Here is a 20961-nt window from a genome sequence, read left to right as displayed (position 1 = left end):
CAGTTTATTTTATTAAATTTTTTTACACATTAAGACTTTGAAATTTGTCATACTGCTGATTATCCTTTGCAGCGAAAATAGTGAGAAATCTTTGGTGAAGTGCAAAGACACCCGGGGAGAAAACAACAACAAAAGAAAACATTATTTGTGTAAACTTTTGCATCTGCACGCCCCATAGAGTGATGCTTTGTTAGTTTAAAGACCTCTGTTCATAGAATGGGTGTGGTTAAACTGTGGAGAAGCCCAGAAAGTCTCAGAGTAGAAGATGCTGAATGAATATGAACTCATGCATGAAGACACTCTGCAGCCACTCGACCTGTGAATATTACAGCCTTCAGTCGCTTCGTGCTTGTTCGACTTTAAACAGTGCAGTCCACCTGACCTCTACTGAAGACTGAGTGCCGGAGACAACATCGCACACACACATACACACACACACACACACACACACACACACACACACACACACACACACACACGCACACACACAGGCTTTGTAATGCTCAAGTGGGAGAAGAATACGGGTGGTTTGTTACCATTAACAGCTGAGTGTCTGGCTTGAACTACCTCACTATACCCTGACTTCAAAGAATGAAATAGGTCAGCACGTAAAAGGTCAAATGCAACACCAGTACCATCTATCTGGTCCTAGAGAAAAAAATCTACTTTCATCATTCCGAAACACAAGACAGCAGTTTCATGTTCGACGATGTTCATGCGCAGCTTCCACAATGCAAAAGCCAGTTTCAAGTCTCAAAACCATCCAGCTTGTCCATAACGAGCTCAACAACCACGACTGGAATGTCCAAACCAAACCTCTCTGCCCCACTGTTCAGGCCGTCTTTCTATGGCCATCTCAAATAAAATTGTGATCATTTCTTTTACCCCACAAAATCCTCCCCTTATGTAACAGATAACATTTAAATGATTATTCCTCTGTGTTTATGTTTTATTAAGGATTTTCATAAGGATGAAACAGGGTGTTTGCGATATTTGAGCCATTTGGAGCAGGAACACAAAAATGTTTTTAGGGCTCCGTATATTCAAACATGGTCATTTACTTATAATAGGGATCATGACATCAACAGTTTCACACAAAGTTCACCTAACAGGATGAGAAACATCCTCAGACTCGATTAGATCATTCCACTGCATTTTTTTTTCTTGGCAGAAAGTTTCAATTTCTCAGTTTGCAACATCCGTGGAAAGCGGCACGAGACCAACATGATGGAGAAAATGAGACGAGTCGTGAAGAAGCTGCCACACGTCATCCAAGCAAACCTGACGACACAGACCTCTTAGATTATCACTGAACTTCATTCCTCTTAAAATTCATTTTCAGAAAAGCATACCTATATATTATATATATATATTGCACAACATTTATATGTACATCTGAAATAAATATAATTAAATTAAACAAGTCTCTTAATTTGTTTTTTGCTATTCTTTTCTTTTACCTATTTCACTAAATGTTGTTCATAGTTGTCCCAGAAGTAGATGATTTAAGGAAAAAATAAAATAAACGGGGAGGTTAAATAGAAAAAAAAGTGCAAAATTATAAAAAAGACAGTGAAAACGATGAATAACAACAATAAAATAGTTCATAGCGACATTTTAATTGATGAGAAAAGAGAAAGAAACACACCAAAGCGGATTTCAGACAGGCTCCTCCCCCCTTTCTCACCGATTAATCCGTGGTGGCTCTTTCGGGTCACCGTATCTGAAACTAACTTTTTTTTTCAAGACGTCTGACTGACATGAATCAAAGCACCATAAACATCGGGAGGATTTAAAATGGCACTCTGAGGATAGACGCCGTTAAAATCCTTCACGTAAAACCACAGACAGACAGAAAGAAAGCCGTTGAGAACGTTCGGGAACCCCGGCTAAAAAACAAAAGGCTGTTACACTCAGGTTTCACTGCGTTTGCTGTGGAATATGATCAACACTCACTCTGTTAGAAAACAGAAAGAAAGGAAATATCTAAATTATGAGGGGGATCCACAGGCAAACACAACCTGAGCAATCAAAAAACAAAACAAAACAAAACAAAACAAAACAAAACAAAAAAGACCTCAGAGCCTTTTCAGCCTGGTTCTGGTTCCCCTCAGTGAGCGATCGCTGCAAGGTCACCAAAACAAGAAGGAACGTGATTGGAAAACAAATCAATGAAGGTTGGACCCGGGGCACTGGGCTCCAGCTTGAGCAGGGTGAGGAAGGGGAGGGGGAGGTGGGAGGGATACTGTTTGGGGGAGGAGTCATCTTTAACATGCACAGTCCTGGTGAGGAGGGGCCGGCTGCTCCGTCAGCTGGGGCCCCTGCTTGGCCCCTGTGACAGCAGGATCTCCGGCGTCCAGGCTCTCGGACATCTTTTCGCAGATGATGTCCACCAGGCGCTCGAAAGTCTGCTTGACGTTGATGTTGTCCTTGGCGCTGGCCTCGAAGAACTCAAAGCCTGCAAAGGTTGAGGTGGGTTAAAGAAGACGGTGCCTTCAATTGTGCGGAAGTCGCTTTCAAGTTGCATCGTGACTTCTTTTTTGTTTTGTTTTGTTTTGTTTTGTTTTGTTTTGAAATAAAGATTTCTTTTGTGGTGTTTATAAATTCCTGAATGAAACAATTGAAAGGGCGACAAATAATATGTAATTAATCTGTCAATTCAAAGACGACAGAAGAACGCCATGCAATCAATTATACTGGCAAAATTCCTGGGCAGCAAAAGACTAAAGCATGAAACTACACAGGCTCCTATGGTTGAACAAATGGTGAATGAGTTTTATTGACATGTGAATGTGTGTGTGTGTGGGAACTAACCGAGGTGCTCGGACAGCTGTCGGCCCCTGTCGCCGCTCACCACACGCTCGTCATCCATGTCACACTTGTTTCCCACAAGCAGCACCTGCGCGTTGTCCCATGAGTAGGTCTTAATCTGAGTCGACCTGTGAACACACACACACACACGTGCATACACACACACACACACACATACACACACACAACACGCACAACAAGTTACATGCAAAATGCAAAATACTTTATCTTAACTTCAAGACAAAGCATTTATTTTAGCTCTAAACATGTGACAATTAAAAAAAAAAAAAAAAAAAGAAATCTGATGAAGTTTAAGTTTTCGACACACTCGTGGGGGCTTTCAAGGGTTGACTGCCTCAACCTCTGGGAGCTGCAAGTGAACTGCATTGTTTCATTGTTTGCTCTCAGCTGAAGTTTTACCACCCATTGTTTGCCAGGGGGAATCGGGGTAACTTGATAAGAGACTACTGTCAGCTACCAGAGAGTGCCGGGCAGACAACCAAAGTGTTGTAACAATTTATAGCAAGTGTGTGTGTGTTGGGCAGGAAAATAAAGTTATGACGTCCTCCGCTTGTCAGTGGCAGCAGGGCCATTCCATTGCCGTTCCATTATCTTCATAATTTAAGGTAGAAAAAGTACATAGTGCTTCTTTATATGGGTTTCTGTCCTGTCCTATGGTCCCAGTGTGTAACTATGGGAACCCTGAGAGGAAAATAAATAAAGTCAGTACTGTACATCCTTTTGAAACCGAGCCATTCTGCATGAAGGACACGCAGCTCCCCTCCTTGTGGTTTGACTGAGTGTTCTTTCCACTGCTGCTCATGGCGGTTGGAGAAGTACTCGCGGTCACCCAGAACCTCCAAACTGCATCACATTAAAAGGCTAAGCACTCCACAAGTGTCCCTCAACTTTTACTCTCGGCACGACATCATTTGAGGTCTTTATGTTCCTCAGCCGACTGTAAGCGGAACACAAGTGGCCGTTAGAGAGACTGATGAAGCACTTCTTGATCTGTGAAACTCAGGTTGTTCTGCTGATATAAACAAAATTCAGCCGGAACAGGGACGGGACAGTTGACTGAACGAATAAAGTCGAACGATTTCTTGAGAGGAAGCTGCAGATCTGAAAGCGCCGCATCCGAACTTGAAGCAGATCCTCCCTTTCCGTCGCTCTCCGCATCTATTCCGAGCATCAGCGGGAGAGCTCGGCTTACACCGCAGCCATGTGACTCATCACCTACCAGTCCTGGACGGCGTTGAAAGACTCCTCGTTGGTGATGTCGTACATGAGGATGAAGCCCATGGCGCCTCGGTAGTAGGCTGTGGTGATGGTGCGGTAACGCTCCTGACCCGCCGTGTCCTGGAGGGGAAATAAACGGGGTTTTCACAGGCAAAACAGACAAACAGTCAGTGGAGGATAACCTTTAAGTTCTAAATTGTTCCAGTGGGGCATTGATTAAGCCGCGCACACACACACACACACACACACACACACACACACACACACACACACACACCAGAAATGTCCAGGTCCAGACTTGAAATGTCAGCCTGGCAGATTGCTGCCATATGCTCCAATAAGAGCAGCGTATTAAAATTCCTCTGCCGTCTTCAGAAACATCTGCCAGCAGCTGACGGCTGCTGCAAAACCCGCCTCTGTCTCATCATTTCTCCTCCTCGTGCACAATGATCAGCAGAGTTCACAAATGAGGCCTCATGACACTGACTGACCCGACCGCCAGCTGACTCGAGGTGCGTCGTCAGCGTGGAAATCAGTAGAAAAAGGCATGCGTTACAACGTAATGTTGACATCCTGTTTATGAAGGCTATCAGGTGAGAAATTATTATCACAGATGGAACATGAAGCGGATGGCAACTTTATACACACTGTCAACCAATAAACAAATGCGTTGACATTTATGGCAAATGACACACACAGAACGATTAAGGGTGATGTCCGGCGCAGTCTCCATTAATTTGTGGAGCAAGGGAAAAAAAAGACAAATCATACAGTATGTGACGTTGCCTACCTATTAGTCCTATTCATCAGACCACGCATGATCGTACTCAGCGCACGTGGGTATTGTATGACCTCTGCAGCTCTATATTGTTTTTTGTGGACGTGCTGCAGTTTTGTTCAGCTCATCAGCTGGAATATAAGAGTCATCTGTTCAACAAAAGTGTCAGTGTAGGTTGAAGTAGGAACCTGCAAGGAAATTTGCTACATTTTGAAGTAAAATATGTAATAACAAAAAGGTTTCTACATCTGTCTACCAATCTATCTATATTTTCTATCTATGTATATCTATTTATCTATATATACAAAAGTAGAAACCTTGTCTATTCTACATATGTATATCAATATCTCTACCTCTATCTCTGCATCTACATCTATATATACATAAATCTATCTGTCTATCTATCTACCTATCTATCTATCTATCTATCTATCTAGGTTTGTGTGAGTAGGGAGAGCGAGTGAGTGAGAGTGAGAGAGAGAGAACCTACATGCAGCCCATATATCAATTGAACTCATAAACGCTGACAGTATTGATGTCGCCATAAATTTCCCAGTGCAATAAAAACAGAAGTAGCATCCTATGGGCAACATCGTTGGAAAACGTGTGTAACACCTCACTCTCACTCCACATATTCACTGTACATTCCGGACTGCACCCTGTGCAATCAGTGGAGCTGATAATGTGCTCTGAATTTTCAGCACGTCGCCATCACTTATATTGCTCATATTTGAGCCTCCGCTGGGTGCTGCTGAGGGATGGGGGATGGGGACCGTGCTCACGTGCACGTTGGGAGGGGTATCTTCTCCGTAAGATGCGTAGTAATGGGGGAAGGGCGTGCGGCACCCAGTCATCTGTTTGGCCCGCTCTGATTGGTCGACTGTGTCTTCCTTACCGGAGGCAAAGCGTGGCAAAGGCTGACAACAGACTCGCACAGGCAAGCGCGCGCGCACACACACACGCACACAAACGCAAAAAGTGTGTGTGTGTGTGTGTGTGTGTGTGTGTGTGTGTGTGTGTGTGTGTGTGTGTGGGAGGTTGTGTGAGACTGCGTTTCATGCTGAGCCCTCGAAGGCCCGCACATGCCTGATGCAACAAAGCATCCCAATAACCACCCCGTGTTTTCTGTTTTTGGAACATTACCGTGACGTCTCTCGTCACTCGCCGTGTTCTACACTTTACGGATCCGAGACTCGACAGCAGGAGTGGGCTGCAGAGAAAGATGGTGCTGTATGCAAATGAGCCTCTCTGCTCCGGTCCAAGGACAGTTTGAATAATAAAGATGTACCAGAGGGCAGTGTTTCGTGACGTGGCGCATAACTTTCTTTGATTGGTTACGAAATCCATTACGAAACGCTGCCGACTGTACTGCAAAATGACTTAACATCCTTTTTGTATGTTCGTACATCCCGGAATCATGAAGAATCTGTCGCACATGGGTCCGGCTAACAGCTAATGCAATGGTAGATTGGTTAAGTTAGGACAACTGGACTTGTTCTTGTGATCCAGTTGGCCTGACTTAACCCTTCTACCTTAAGATGACCTGGATGTCTGAGAACCTTCACAGATAAGCTACTGCAATGCAACAAGTGCAGAGTGTTCCTTTCTACCAGTTGGAAGTATAGTGTAACAAAATCATAAATGTCATAAATGTAACGCATTCACCTGTATTGTGTTTTAATCCTGCCTTCACTGAGAGTTTAAACTAGTCTTTATAGTTCACTTTTTGGAGCTTAGTGCAGCCAGACACAAACTTAAGTAAGTTCTTTCAAAATAAGTTCTTTTATTACTGTGTGCCTGGAAATAATTAGACTTACACTTATTTTAGGATCCAAAAGAAATAATAATAACAAAGTATCCACAGTAATGTGTGCTGATGGTTTGGCTCTATAAAATCTTATCGACTGTTGCATAACGTGCTTTATTGCAGCCTATAGACAGTTAAGTAACAGGCTGAATATACTCGACACTTTTATTTCCAGTGTATGTGGTGCTGAGCACTTTCACATTGTATTTTTAGTATTCTGTGTGTGTTCAGGCGCTCCCTGTGCTCTCACAATAGAGTCAAACACCTCAAACCGAAGTTACTTTGGCTATTGCTCTCCTGCAACATGATGGAAAGTGGAAGTGGAAATGGAAGTTGAACACGGCCTTGAATGAAATATCATCTGCCAGTGACCTTATGGGGTCAGTAAAGGTTTTTTTGAAACACTTTATTTGATTGTTTTTTTTCTCCATCAATATCCCTCTAGATAAAAGACAGTATCAGGTTCAGAATTTATCAGGACAAGGTTATAACATTTAGTCTACTTCCTCCCGGGAAGTCGAACACTCGTACATGTCTTACCCAGATCTGTAATTTGATCCTCTTGTCATTCCTGTAGATGGTTTTCACCTTGAAATCAATGCCCACCGTGCTGACAAAGGCCGGCGTGAAAGAGTCGTCAGCGTAGCGGAACAGAAAGGAGGTTTTGCCCACGCTGCTGTTGCCGATGATGAGGATCTTGAACATATAGTCAAAGTTTTGGTCCGAAGTCTCCTTCTGGCCGTATGTTGCTGTTGCTGACGCCATCTGTGTGCAGAGAAGTGCAGAAGTAGAGAGGGAGTTGGTGGAAAGGATAATAAACATGTCAGTGCATTGCAAGTTGATGCACCAAAACGTGAGATTTGAGCAGTTGATCCAAGTCAAGACTGACTTTAAAATCACATGTGAACACATCTTCCTGACGCTCTATCAAAATTAGCTTCTAGCCAAACAACACTTTACTGTGATAAAACTGTCCAAGCAGCAGGATTCTCCATTGTTCAGACCTTTAGCATGAGCAAGCCCATGCTCTAATATTTAATTAGATAATAATTTAAAAATTCACTCAAAGGTTAAGTATTTTAACATGAATGGGTTATTTTTTTTTTCAACTCAAGCTCCTTAAAGCTCTCTTCTACACTTCTAGCTGACAACAGTGGTGCAGTTTGACACCAACAGCAACAACAACACCAGTATGCTGTGAGTGTACGACAGGTGAAACTTGATATTTCCAGGTCCACACCTTCTCAGGTTTCCTCTGCCAGGTGATTGTCGGGTGCGTTTTCAGGGTCTCTGAAACTGTGCTGTGCTACCATGCGTTGCTCCGACAATCTTGATTATCATTATTTTTTTAACATCAGTTCAATATCTTCAATACTCTAAGCGGTTTTCTTACGAGCCTCCATCTGTGTCTTATCCTGAAAGACCTCTGATCATTACTTATTGTCTTATTAGTAATTATTGTACTTAGTGTGCGTTCTCTAGAACACTCTTCCTTGTCATTTCATTTGAACTTCTTTTCGTTTCAAAAACCTCATATAATGAACCAGACTTGAGGAGAAGCATGTGTGCTAAAACACCATAAAAACGGTTCATCTGGTTGGCCCAATGCCACTGTGTTTGCCATACCATATAAAATCCACCTACGCGCCTGTCAGTCTTTCCGCTTGGCATTCAGGCTCTCTGTTGAAAGATTGTTTACACTGTCCGCCATGCCTCTGACTTTCATCATCCAGGAACAGGGATTATGGAGTAATGGGGCAATAATAATTGTGAAAAGAGGACAATATCGCTCCAGAGAGATTTTAAGCCCATAGCTGTTATCGAGAGGTTTGAAAGGTGCGGCCAGCAATTTCTGAACATCGCTCCTGTCGCATGACACGCTTCAGCTAAAAGCACTTTGAGCAGGTGGGTGATGTCAGCGACAGCGCAGAAGTGACAGTCTGCTGCTGGGTTTCAGGAATTCCAGTCTGCGGGATATTTAAAAGAGCTTGTGGACTCTTGAGAGCTTGGTGACAAGACGTCCCTGCGACCGGCTCTATGTTTAGACTGTTATCTGTCCCCAACTGCAGTGCAACACGAGAATGCTCAGATAAAGGGGCACAAACAGAGCGCTACCACTTCTCAGTTTACATTAAGGGCCACCGAGACGCGTCCTAAATAATGAAGAAGGGCTGATTGTTTCTCGGTGGAGCAACACTTTGTTAACTAAGGCTACAGACAAACTTAAAGGCCTTGAAGTCCCAAAAGAAGATGCACAGAGAAAGAAACTCTTTGAATTGAAATGAAGTACCTTTGGTCTGAAATTCCAAGAATCATCAGTTTGAACCAAGACATAATAAATCTACAAAATGACACACCGGTCCACTGTTTCTAACTAAAGTATATTTACAAGATCAGCGATTGATTTCAGCCCTATTAAAGAGTTTTGTCACAGTCAGCAAAAGCCTCAGATTAAGTGTTTATTGATCGGTCTAAAGTGACTCAGCAGCGATGTGGTGAGAAGCTTTTGAATTAAGATTTTGGCCCAAATGTCTTCCCCCCTGTCTAGACTTCTCTAATAAAACATATTTTATGAGTGCTCACTTTGGCAGCACGTGAATCATCTGGCAAAGTGCAGCTGCTTGGCTGTAATCCCACCTCCTCGTGTTTCCTCCGATAAAAACAGGAATTTAAAGAAAAATTGCGTGTCAATGCAACTGTTTTGATACCAAACAGTGAAACACGAGCTTGTTGCAGCTGTTAATAGCAAAGGACATAGAAGGGTGAAGAAGAAGAGAGGGGCAGACTTTTGCCGTGTGCGTCGGTGTGTTGGGATTACTGCAGCCTCTTGGCTGCTGCGTCTCCCAGATGAGCTCAGGGGAGAGGAGCTGGCTTAACCTTCACTGAACACCAATTTGATACAGCAGCACCCGGGCTGAGGCCTCTGTGCTTAATCTAAGAGTAATTAACAAATTCTAATTATTCTAATGTGCTCCAGCCTGCGGGGTGTTTCTGCTGCTCTACAATAATGAATGTCCTTTTTTTTTTTTCTCCCCCCAGAAAGGCTTCAGTTCATTGAAATGCAGCAACACAGGATATCGTCCAAGTGATGGATTTAAGGAGTTTTGTGAATGTAAAAAGATTTAGAGTTTTATCTGTAATTGTTTGGGTTGGAGAAGTGACTGTTTTAAAAAAAAAAAAAACATTTAAGAGGTTTCAGCTTCAACTATTTTACTCCGAGGTGTTAGTGCACAAGATCAGAAGGCAACAATTCTTTTTAAAACATTCAACAGGAAGAAAACCAAGAATACAAAAAAAAAAGTTATTTTTGCTGTTGTGAACAATTCACACAGGCCAATTTGATAATCTGATTTTGTTCAATCCAGACATCATCAAACAAAAAGACTAACACTGACTATACATAACTGATCAATTTATTGTATATCGTCGCTTCTGGCTTTCAAGCTTCCGGCCTTTACTCTTTCCTGAATTTCAGGGATTTTTTTGTCTACTGACTATGCTGAGTCATCACTCTCCTCCACCACATAAATCAATGAAGCCTCGTCACCATTACAACTGTTCCTATCATTCACTACAGTAAGGTGTGTCTCTATCCTATCTTTGACATTTGCACATGATGTCAACTACAGACTGGGAGGGTTCAAGATTTAAGGCCGCACTAACCTTAGTGCTAAAACGTAGGCATTACTATTGACTGTCCTGGTGCTTTTAGTTTGCAGGGAGAATCACACACCAAGGTGACCAGAGACGAGACGGTGAATGAATTAAATGTCAGGGGAGACATTTCAGGACGCCAAATGAACAGTGATGCTCCCTGCAGTGGAGAGCTCCTCCATTATAGGGCAGCAACAACAAATGTAGGGCAGCAGACATGACTTTACACCAGGCTTGAGATGTCTGGGCCTTTGGAGGCAGACTCATCTGGAGTCACGCCAATGAGATACTTTGTATTAGATTCCCATGACCAAATGTGAAAGTAAATAAATTTAAGACCCCATGTTATTCTTATTTTTCAAAAAGCATTTTTTATTTTATCTTATCAGATCCCAGACTCTGGGGGAGCAGTCTTAGACAGCTAATTATAGACAAATCTGTAAAATTCTGCATAAAACAGCCAATGTAGCCCTCTGTTTGCTGTGCAAGACTTGCATTTTTTCTGGTACAGCCGCTTGGCAACTTTGTTGTTAGATCTTCAACTTTCCCAGACCTCCACAGCAACTGTCATAGAGGCTAACAACCAAACCAACAGCCTTTTGGAGTCTCTGTGATCATCTGTCCACTAAAATCCTGCTGTGTCTCTCGTTCATTTTTTTTTTATCACTTGCTTTAGCCAAACTGTGGTTATTGTTATAATGTAAACTAGTTGATCATCTAGCAACTTTTAGCTTCAGCCTCCTTTCCCACTGAGTAGGCGGAACCACTGTTCCTGTATTTCTGCACCATCTTTAAAGCTTAAAACAAGCTTATTGGCTTTCGCCAACTAGACTCGGGACTAAACACTTCACAGAATAATTATTAGTATTTAATTGTTTAGCTGCACTGCAAATTGACTGGACATTCACTTATGAAAAATGTGGTATAATGTGATCCTTTTTGTTCCTTCAGTAAAGCCCATAGAGAATAACTCTATAGCATGACAAAAGCAGAAAGTATTATGAAGAGCACATGTCAGCCTCAGTAGCACAATTCTAAATGAGGACAAACAAGTTAGTGTTAGCCTTATCAGTGGTTGTGCTCACTTTTGTACATGCTACATCATCTATCATTCCTTATCGAGAGGTCAGACTGTGACTACCTTCAACTCATCTTAAGTGGATGTTTCCCCTTTAGTCAGTCAGAGAGATATACAATCCCAGTGAGACAAGATTCTCCAATTACTGGAAACCCATACAGTTCACACAGTAGGGAAGGGATCCTGGTAATTAAAATGATATCTGGGAGCAATCCAACAGCGATCTTGAGTTCTGACAGCTGATAAAGCTTCCAGCCTTATAAAGTCCCAACTGAGGAATAAACCTCACCTTTCCATACAAAAAGCAACATATATGACGTAGTGTATGTCTACTGCAATACACCTATTGGATTGTTGTGCTCATATTAAGACAAGAATTCTCCACCAAAACAAAAAATAAAACAAACTCTCATATAATTTGTAATTAGCTCACAGGCCAAGACTTTCATCTACATAATCCAATACTGCTGCAAATGTATGTGATGAGGTTAACAGCAGCCATATGTACATAGTAATAACAGTTTTTTTTTTTTAATTTGTTCCATAGTTAATTTTCTGTGTACTTATTAAAAATAGAACAAACACTCACTCGCCAGCAATAGTCCTGTTCCAATCAAACAAACCCAGACGATTATTACAGCTGTTTAAAGAGAAGTCCTTTGAACTCTGACCCCTTTCTGCTACTGTTTGCATCTCTAAGCACTGTTTGCTCTGCTGTAATTCTTCCCACAGTTTAAAAAAAAAAGTGTGAAGAAAAAGCTAATTCCACATCCAGGCTCAGAGTCTTTTCTCCTCAGATCCAGAAACTAGGACACAAAATGCCCAAACACAAACTGGTCTCCATCAGATGACTTAGATAAACACAACATGATAGGAATGCCGTGATGTTTGTGAGCACATTATCTCTCAGCTTGGTGAGACAGAAGCCATAACCTACAGCACTCCGAAGCAGCTGGAGTCGTCTCTGCAGTGGCAGAGCAGAGGTCTTATGCAGCTGTCGTCCCGCTCCCAGGTTGCCTGAGATGGCATTTCTCCCCCTCTTTCCCTCCAGTCACGTGCCTTCTTTTCTAGGAAGCATGGGGATGCAGATGAGAGGAGGGGAAGCTAAAAATAGCACTTTGTCTTTCTTTCTTTTTTCTTTTTTTTCCCTCCTCCACAGCACACAGAAAGCAAGCAGGGTGGTGGTGGTGGGGAGCAGCCTGGATGAATGTTTTTTGGTACTGCAGTCTGCAGGTAAATCTGTGCCTGTTTTTTTTTCAGATGACTAATTTTCTTCATGATGTGGAGTCTTATTTTCTTACGTAAAAAAAAAATGTCCCAATGCCCCAAATCATGTGCTCTCTTTACAGATGTTGTAATAATTTAATATTTTTTTCCTTTTATAACTTGTTTTTGTCATGACAAGATGCACAGATGAAGAAGGCACACCCAAGACAAGAAACAGATCATGCCGGATGAAGAATCACTTATTCAATGAAAGTATTATTAATGTTTAGTCTATCGTAGAGCTGCAAGCAGCTATTAGATATTAGATATTAGATAAAGGATGCCAAGCCGGTGTGTTTATTATGGTCAACATGGATGAGAGTTTTCTTTGTATCAGTCTGAGGAAAAACAGAATTTCAACTAATGTCTGTATTTAAATGCATACAACTTTGCAGCTGATATCAGTAATGCTTATAAACTATTTATTAATACCACCCTTAAAACTGGGAGCTTCGAATAAACACGGAGATAATAATACAATACACTAAGTACAATAAGTTAACTTCTGCGTGAAATAAAAGGCACTTCAACGCTGTGTTTTTACATATATTATATCTATTCAGAGCGGATAAAATTGCATATTTTTGGTACATGAGCGTTTCCGACGCAGCCGCATACAGCTTTATTCCATTTACTTTCACGAATGCGCACGCGCGCACTCACGCATCCAACACCTAATATTCCCCTTAATTTATTTATTTTTTATCCAGGTGGAGGAAAACAGCAGCGATTCCAATGCAATTCAAAATAATAATTCCAATAATGTTTCTTAACTTCTGAAATACAATAAAGTGACAGGTGTGGCCTTCTGGTCGTCGTCAAATCATTATTGGACGACGACTGCTAGCCGGTATAGCCAATGATAAAGCTTATTGCTGACTATTTTCGATGCCTCAATGGTAATCCGTCGTTCATTTCTCGCGTTTGAAGCCATTTTCCTGCTGCAAAACCAGACGATATGAAACGCCTTTTCTCCCTGCAGGACAGGCCCCGACTTCAGCCAGAGATCCAGTCATCCAGCAGCAGCAGCAGCAGCAGCTGCAGCAGCAGCAGCAGCACACACCTCACACCCATCCATCCACCCATCCACACCGCAACCATCAGGACGCACATCATTGTTGCAACGAGGCTTTGTCGCTACCCCCCACCCCCACCCCAAACCTCACAATGAAAACAGATGTTCAGGCAAGGCATCTTATCTCGAAGCTATTGCAAAACCCTTTTTTGTATTTTTAGCACAAACCGCTAAGGGAAGACATCAACGTGGTGCGTTGAATGTCCTAGAATCTGACGCCGGTGTCCGCGCAACACATTCGTTTATTATCGCATTTAATCTTACCTTGATATATTTCTCTCCGGCAGCTATCCACCCTGTCCAGCACCCGCAGTCACAACCGATGGCAAGTCCGACAGCTGGTGAGAGGCTACATCCGTTATTTAAATTTCAAAATAAAAGCTCTTAAATTGAGGCGTTCGAAATGCGTAAACTGTGACTGTTAAAAATAACGTGCTTGTTGGATTAGACCTAAACTATGGTGACAAATTATCACTCCGGACTGGTTAAATTCCATTATTCTATTTAAACAAGTAGTCTAAATTAGATTCAAACTAAAGCTTGAAGTAGAAGTCAGAAGGACATCTTTCATAGACAATCGGCCGCGATTTAAACCATGCTTCCAGGTGTTGGAACAAGAACTGAATTAGTGCTGTTTTTTCTGAGCTCCTGGTTAGTCTAGCACAGTACCACACATTGCCTGACATAATCTAAAATCATTTGGAAAAATAAACCCATCGATTTCATCAGACAGGATAATCATTGTCAATATCAGAAACGGAGAACCCTTCATGACATTTACTCTGAAAGAATACTTAATTTCCGTTTTTTTGTACCATTGCTATCTTTACGTATCTACCAGCATCGACGCGGAATGAATGACAGGTGGGCGGCATTTTGGCTTAAATGTAAATGATTGACAGCCAGGTAAACCAATCCTAAACCCCCCACATTTATTATTAAAGAGCACTACCGGAGTTCCTAAATTATTAACCAGGGGTCAGCAGTAACCACAACCGAAATTTACCACTGAAAACATACTTATGTTTGACAGTTTCTGTAAAATATTTAAACACGAGTTTATAAGGTCTCACGTTGAACTGGAATAAATGAATAACGTGAAGGATTATATTGCATCAACATAATTAATTAATATTATTAGTATATAATCAATAGAATAACATATTTAATTATTTAAATAATATACCCAGGAGTACACACACACACACACACACACACACACACACACACACACACACACACACACACACACACACACACACACACACACACAAGGTTAGAGGAAAAAGGTGGATTTGTAGATTGCGGCCAGGTGCAATAGTGCCAACAGAGGGCGTTCGCAACACACATTTACCACCATGTGAGTGTGCCGCGTGCCGCACCAATAAGTCCTGAGAAAACATATTGGTATAATGAAATGAACAAAAATGCTTTCTAACTGCATGAAAACAGCCATAGCACTTAATATTTTGCAATATTTCGGAATGATCATCTCTATAGTTAAACCGTCAATATACGACCAATCTTTGTCTTGTTCAACAGTGCGGAACCTTAACAAATGGCAACTTTTGTTTAACTAATTCTGCTCCCACCTAAGAGTAGAGGGGGCTGCTCTTGCCTAAGAGAGAAAACACTGAGACGGGATAAGCAGCTTTTCGCGGTTTTGCCCCTCTGCTATAGTTTGACTCAGTGTTGTTGCCGTACTTTGTTTTCCAACATGGCGGATGCCGACAGTTAATGATGAAAGATTTCAGCGTGACTTTATTTTAAGTCTCTGTTTATATTTAATACCTAGGTAGGTGTCTACGGGTTACTCTACCTGATTATCTTACTGCGGGTTAACTGTGCGTGATTATGATACTGTTCTCATCGCAGAATGGTTATGTCACAACTGGAAAACGTTCGACTTACTTCGGCTAGTTCAGTGCAAAGGTGAACTGAGTGTGATGACGGAAATGATAATTCAGTCACGATTTTTCTTACAAACACGCTCGTCCGCTTAAACACGACGATGTTATTTACTATAATTGAGTCAGTAGTTCACATTCCCGAATTAGGCTATTGAATTCTGGTCTTTACTCGAGTGGTCTTTACTTTTGTTTGTATCTCAGTAACTCCGAGTGTTTTATGTTTTCGGGAGGAAAAAAAACAACTATAGACAGTGCGAAGGGAGACGTTTTCGAAAGTCGTATTTGCTGACCAGGAGTATTGTCTTCAAATATAAATCAATCTGGTCAGTTCTGTAATAAACTCATCAAAGTTTATCAAACGTATATCAATATATTTTTAATCTTCTTCCCGTGCTGTCGAGTTCTTCCGCTGCTCAAACGCATGCGCATCCGAACCCTGCGTCACTACCGTTTGCATCCAGTTAACGGCTCTATTTGTTTTCTTATTCTGTTTTCTGTTGACATGAGCTGCTTTTTATGTTGTGTCTGTCACTGTCAGAGGTGTGGTTAACAATGCCCCCAGCTATCATTGGATGGGAGACATTGTGTACCTCTCACTCTGGCTGGATTCCTGTTTAAAACACTCAGTCCAACTGAAACCTCTCTGTTTTGTGTGTGTGTGTGTGTGTGTGTGTCTCCGGCAGATGAGTGTCCAATCCCTGTGATCCAAACAACATGCTTGCCCAAGCAGGTAAAGAGTTTATGGTCCGGGTCCGCCTTTTTTGGCGGCCGTTGCAGGGCCAACACATGCTGATCACCAACACCCTGAGTGCTGGAAGTATGCTGGCACTGGGCGACTACTTGCAGCAGTGCAGGGAGATTTACAAGGAGCCTGGCAAAGAGCGCTGTTGGAAGAGGACAGGTGAGAGTGGACAGTTCATTCAAGGCTTTGTGCCACTGGAATTATTCACCCTGCCTGTGCTATGACTATGTATTGTATAAAAAGGTCTGCCAAAAGGGAAAGTAATGCAGTGTATGGAGAGTTTACTGCAAACTAAATGAAAAGCACTAACGTGTACAAGCAATAGGATGGTTTTGCTAGAACTGGCAAAAGGATCCATATGTCACTTACTGAGTTCATTCAGGGAATCTTATCTGTGAGACTAAAGGTTAAAATAGTGTGTTTCCATCTAGGACACCTAACCAGCATGTGTTGCTGTTGATCAGTATATTGAGAAACCTCTCAATGAGCCAATGCCCCCACAAAGCTGCTGGGGCTCTTGGCTCTCCATCTCCACTCTCCAGCACTCTAGCTGCTCATTGTGCTGGAGGAGGATGGGTGCGTTGTGGCAAACTCCTTAGTGTCTTCTACACTTTCATCTTTAATTACCATCACAGAAATGGAAGTGAAGGCAGCTCAGAGCAAGCAGGCAGCAGCATTAAGCGCTCTGATCAGAGAAACACTACTCTTAGGTCAGGTGCTAAAATTCAAATAATAAACCATTAGTGTCTTCTTGTGGGTTTTACGGTGCGCTTTGTTTCCTTGCTCTCCAAGTTTGAAGTAAATCACCAAATTACCACCAATGTGCCACCAAATCACAAATTACATTGAAGCACAGTCCAAAACTGTTTGCTTCCCTTCTCGTTTTGGTTGACATAATTGATTAACAAAATCAAACTGTGACTGCCCTCTGGTGGCTTGGAGGTACCCAACACAAATACCTAAATTATGGCTCCTTCATTTGCCATTGCAGCAAACCTGAATCTGGGGCTTCCCAAAGCAGTTTCTGTCATTAGCTGCGGGTTTGGCTGCATTCACACCATACCACAGCCGCAGTGGAGTCCAACCAGGTTGTACAGTGGCAGTCAAACAGCAGGGAGTGTCGTGTAACACACCATGGCTGAAAGCAGACAGTAGCAACAGTGCTCTTGATTTGTCCGTCACAGAGGTTGGATCATATAAACAGTTTGCGAAGGAAACACAACAAATCTGTTTTGATGTCTTTAGCCAAGTTGTGACTGAAAAATAAGTTGTTACGTTAAGGCAGATGAAACCTGTTTGAGATGCCAATGTTTTCAGAAGGCAGGCTCTGTTTTTTCAGGATCTCAAACTTGTAGACATTGTCAATTTCACCAGCAATGCTATCCCCAGCCTGCGGGGTGCTCGACATAACATGGATCTTTCAACAGCACCAAACAGCCACAAGAACCCATGTGTTCAACGTAATGTGATAGCTTGTTGGCAATGAGTTATTAAAAACATTCAATTCAAGTTAATTCCAAGCATTTCACCACCAGCTTCCGAAGCAATTACACAATGTCATAGAGTGTGTGTGTGTGTGTGTGTGTGTGTGTGTGTGTGTGTGTGTGTGTGTGTGTGTGTGTGTGTGTGTGTGTGTGTGTGTGTGTGTGTGTGTGTGTGTTCTGAAACAATTGACACGGCTTGTTTCAGCACTGCAACACGTAAAAAGCCAGCCCATCATTTTTCATACTTGCTGTGTTAGTTAGCATGGGAGTAATGTAGGTAAGGAAAAGTTATTTTCATTTTTTCATAATAGGACGCCTTTGATATTGTGCATTAAGTTACCTTAATTTTATTGCGGATAAATCTGGTTCTTCAAGATTTGATTTGTGTGATTATTTTTACCTCTATTTTTCCTCTTTCAGGCTCCATGTTTTTGGTGGGCTGCTCCTTAGGTCCCGTGATGCACTACTGGTACACCTGGCTAGACAAACTGTACATTGGGAAATCCATGAAGGTGGTGGGCAAGAAAGTTCTAGTGGACCAAATTGTGGCTTCACCTACACTGGGGTTATGGTATTTTTTGGGTGAATCTTCATTTTTGATTCATTTGCATCTCACTCTAAACACACAATGTCAGCTTTTAAATGTCTGTGAGAACATGAACTCCGTTCCAATCAGTTGCACGTATGACACAAAGTTTGGAAGTTGTCCAAGAATTCCACCAGATGTGAAATTGGCGGATTTATTTTTCCGCTGGTACAGTTTTGTTTGTTGTTTTCACTTTGGCCCAAAATCTGTATCATGTCTCCACCGTCACTGACTGTAAAGATCTATTGGTATGTCATGTATACATGACTTCCAATTAGAAAAAAACAAAACAAAAACTATGAAAAGTACTACAGAGAGAAAATAGCCTTGCTGCTAAGTCTGATGCACTCTGCAAGCACTGTCAATGATTAATGTATCGTAAGCGCACGTTGTGCCTCATAAGCTTAATGAAATAAATTAAATCAAATGAATGTTTTGACTCTAATGCACTGCACTCGAGTTCAAAATCCAATTAAGATCAAGTGCGGGTCAACTGAGGCCTTGTAATTTACTCAACGATGGTATTCGTGCCCTTTGTGACATCACAAATGTTTTTTTTTTTTCAGAACTCTGTTTTATACACATACACACTTTTAAGAAAGTAAAGCAAGCAACATGACTTTTCTCATATCTTAGATTCACAGTTTTTAATACCTAGGTATTATTTGGTCACCACATGGGGCCTTAAACTCTTCATGGTGACTGACACACACTTGTCAATGGTGCTTATTCCAGGTCTGTCACTCACCGAGGGAGGCACTTTGTCTGACGGCCTGGAGGAGTTTAAAGATAAGTTCTGGGCCTTTTACAAGGTAAACACTTTTGAGCTGTGTGGTTTGCGGTGTGTGTGTTAGGAGAATTTGATTGGCTCATTTTCAGTCAACCACCTTAGCGACCAGTATTTTGTTTTGCTTTGTTGCATCTAGGCAGACTGTTGCGTGTGGCCCGCTGCTCAGATGATCAACTTCTACTTCGTCTCTGCCAAATATCGGGTCATCTACATCAACTTCATCACCTTAGGCTGGGACGTCTATCTGTCCTACCTCAAACACAAAGTAAGTCAACCTCACAGGGTTCTGTACTGCTCTGCTCTGATGGACCTATTTTACAGTGTGGAACATTTATACATGCTGCAGGTGCCTTGGCCTCAACACAAATTAATGTTATTAGACAATACCTATGTTTTGCATATAATATTTAATGCACGTAATATACCGTTGGTTGTGTATTCACTTGGAAGTAAAAAATGGGAACTGACACTGATCATATTAATCCTTGCTTCGGTTTGTGTTGTTTCGACAGTATAAAAGCGGAGCCACTGAGTCGGACAGCAGCTCTGTGGATGTACAGCAGGAAGCGCTCTCACCATCCAAACCTCTGCAGGAGAAGACCTAGAGACAGAGTGCTTTTTTTTCCTTTTTTTTTTGGAGGTTGTTTCTTCTTCTCTTCCATCTTAGCAAATTCTTGTGCTTGTGTTTTTCTTCAAAAAACAAACAAATGGCTCCTGGCCAAATTTAAACAGACCATTTACTGTTTCTGCCTCAAGTCATGGTGCAGGACTATTTGTTTCAATACTCCTCTTGGATTTGACCTCTTCTTTGTGCAGTTGAGTGTCTATCCTATTCCTCCAATGCTGTGGAAGCAACCAGGGATGTAAAGCTGATTCACTGCCTGTCATACTGATATGAGTCATAAATATATATTTTTGCTTTTAATGATCTGAATCAAGGCTTCCGCCAAACTGCTGCTTCATCAACTGGCTTTATGAGAAACCTTTAAAACATCCGAAAGCCAGCAAAGAGTCCTTAACTTTCTAGTCTGTTCATGTTACTCTTTCACTGAGAAGTATTGTGAAAGTTTTTTTTTATTCTTCTGACTTTCATAATGATGCCTTAAGGTAACTAGACAAGTGCAGAGCTCCATTTTGAATGCCAAATAATCGAGTGTATTCCAGTGTAAATGTTGGAGGTATTGGTGACATATTTGCATGACTGTAAACACTATTTATTACACAACAACATATCTGTATTTTTGTTAAAAGCAAATCTTTTGTTTTTAACAAACATTCATTCCGTCAAACTGAGGATGTGAAAACTATTTATTTTCAGAAAGGAACAGTTTTCCACTGTAAATTGTACATTTGATTTATTTTCTTTAGCAGGTTATTTATCATTTGAAAATGATTTTTTTTTAATTACATGTTTTGTAGTTTTGGCAAGACATGAGAGTAAGTGAAAAAAGGGGCGTCATGTCATGACATGCATAGAGATTCATATCATGTGTATTCTAAACACACTGCTATATTTAACCTTATCGTATGACCTCTGATAATGCATCATTATTAATGCATTTGAAATGTTTTATTGCTCAAATGAAAAGCCATGAATCCTGCAGATTTACTATTTTAACAGTATGTGAAGACTCAATTGTACTTTATTGTGTTTATGAACAGTAAAGTGGTTGGATAAACCTTTGTGTTCCTGGCTCTTATTTGTTTGCACAAAAGATTATTGCAAAAAGTAAATGTGGAT

At 41.5% G+C, this 20961-nt stretch overlaps 2 protein-coding genes across 3 annotated transcripts; one reads left to right on the top strand and one right to left on the bottom strand.

Moving 5' to 3' along the window:
• Nucleotides 1–935: 935 nt before the first annotated feature.
• On the bottom strand, nucleotides 936–14050 carry rab3ab (RAB3A, member RAS oncogene family, b). The gene is made up of 5 exons (XM_076022702.1): nucleotides 13973–14050; nucleotides 7176–7400; nucleotides 4052–4170; nucleotides 2815–2939; nucleotides 936–2458 (listed from the first exon to the last, which is right to left on the bottom strand). The coding sequence occupies exons 2-5, from the start codon at nucleotides 7398–7400 to the stop codon at nucleotides 2268–2270; spliced, it is 660 nt and encodes a 219-aa protein (XP_075878817.1). The 5' UTR covers nucleotides 13973–14050; the 3' UTR covers nucleotides 936–2267.
• Nucleotides 14051–15348: 1298 nt separating this feature from the next.
• LOC142885904 (mpv17-like protein 2) lies at nucleotides 15349–20900 on the top strand. 2 transcript variants are annotated; one of them, XM_076022700.1, is made up of 6 exons: nucleotides 15349–15503; nucleotides 16302–16519; nucleotides 18265–18426; nucleotides 19166–19242; nucleotides 19357–19485; nucleotides 19733–20900. In XM_076022700.1, the coding sequence occupies exons 2-6, from the start codon at nucleotides 16333–16335 to the stop codon at nucleotides 19823–19825; spliced, it is 648 nt and encodes a 215-aa protein (XP_075878815.1). In that variant the 5' UTR covers nucleotides 15349–15503; nucleotides 16302–16332; the 3' UTR covers nucleotides 19826–20900. The 2 variants fall into 2 exon arrangements, with proteins under 2 accessions (XP_075878815.1, XP_075878816.1); XM_076022701.1 differs by having other exon boundaries at nucleotides 15500–15640.
• The last annotated feature ends 61 nt before the right edge of the window (nucleotides 20901–20961 follow it).

Source organism: Nelusetta ayraudi, unplaced genomic scaffold (assembly GCF_046127955.1).
Source record: "Nelusetta ayraudi isolate G7.1 ecotype Tasmania unplaced genomic scaffold, CSIRO-AGI_Nayr_v1 ptg000013l, whole genome shotgun sequence".
Lineage (NCBI taxonomy): Eukaryota > Metazoa > Chordata > Actinopteri > Tetraodontiformes > Monacanthidae > Nelusetta > Nelusetta ayraudi.
Note: the sequence above shows the minus strand (reverse complement) of the source record. Positions and strands in the feature narration are given on the sequence as shown.